Genomic DNA, 808 nt, shown 5'->3' with positions numbered 1-808 from the left:
TGGGCTATAAAGGAACTACAGCACGGTCACATGACTTCACGTCACCACCGCTAAGCTAAAGGAGGCTAATGTTGGGCTATAAAGGAACTACAGCACGGTCACATGACTTTACTTCACCACTGCTAAGCTAAAGGTGGCTAATGTTGGGCTATAAAGGAACTACAGCACGGTCACATGACTTTACTTCACCACCGCTAAGCTAAAGGTGGCTAATGTTGGGCTATAAAGGAACTACAGCACGGTCACATGACTTCACGTCACCACCGCTAAGCTAAAGGTGGCTAATGTTGGGCTATAAAGGAACTACAGCACGGTCACATGACTTCACGTCACCACCGCTAAGCTAAAGGTGGCTAATGTTGGGCTATAGAGGAACTACAACACGGTCACATGACTTCTACGTCACCACCGACTAAGCTAAAGGAAGCTAATGTTGGTGGTGATGACGTGTAGTCGTCTCATTTACACTTGTTTTAAATTCACCAGTGGGGTATTTTATGAACGGGAACAAAATGTTAAAATCTCTTCAGCTTGTGTTAACCACAGACTTTATTTCAGGAAATACAAAAGCACATTCAGAAAAACTTCCAGACGAGGGAACAAGACGTGCTTAAAAGCTGCCTTACTTCTAGTTTAGGACTCAATTCCTGTCAGATATTGAACTTTAGCTGATGATGCGTTTCCTCTCTGTCCTCCTGCAGGTTTGGAAACGACGTCCAGCACTTCAAGGTCCTCCGTGACGGAGCGGGGGAAGTACTTCCTGTGGGTGGTGAAGTTTAACTCTCTCAACGAGCTGGTGGATTATCAT

General features: G+C 45.3%; 1 protein-coding gene across 1 annotated transcript in view; it reads left to right on the top strand.

Moving 5' to 3' along the window:
- The first annotated feature begins 390 nt into the window (after positions 1-390).
- The window catches only part of LOC104967778 (transmembrane protein 56-B-like), a 7,963-nt gene continuing 7,545 nt past the window's right edge, over positions 391-808 (top strand). Inside the window, exons 1-2 of the mRNA XM_010797303.1 lie at positions 391-439; positions 702-796. Of these exons, the coding sequence (XP_010795605.1) occupies positions 391-439; positions 702-796 (144 nt within the window). The remainder of the gene's footprint in view (positions 440-701; positions 797-808) is intronic.

This window comes from Notothenia coriiceps, unplaced genomic scaffold, assembly GCF_000735185.1.
Source record: "Notothenia coriiceps isolate Sejong01 unplaced genomic scaffold, NC01 NC01_scaffold00037715, whole genome shotgun sequence".
Lineage (NCBI taxonomy): Eukaryota > Metazoa > Chordata > Actinopteri > Perciformes > Nototheniidae > Notothenia > Notothenia coriiceps.
Note: the sequence above shows the minus strand (reverse complement) of the source record. Positions and strands in the feature narration are given on the sequence as shown.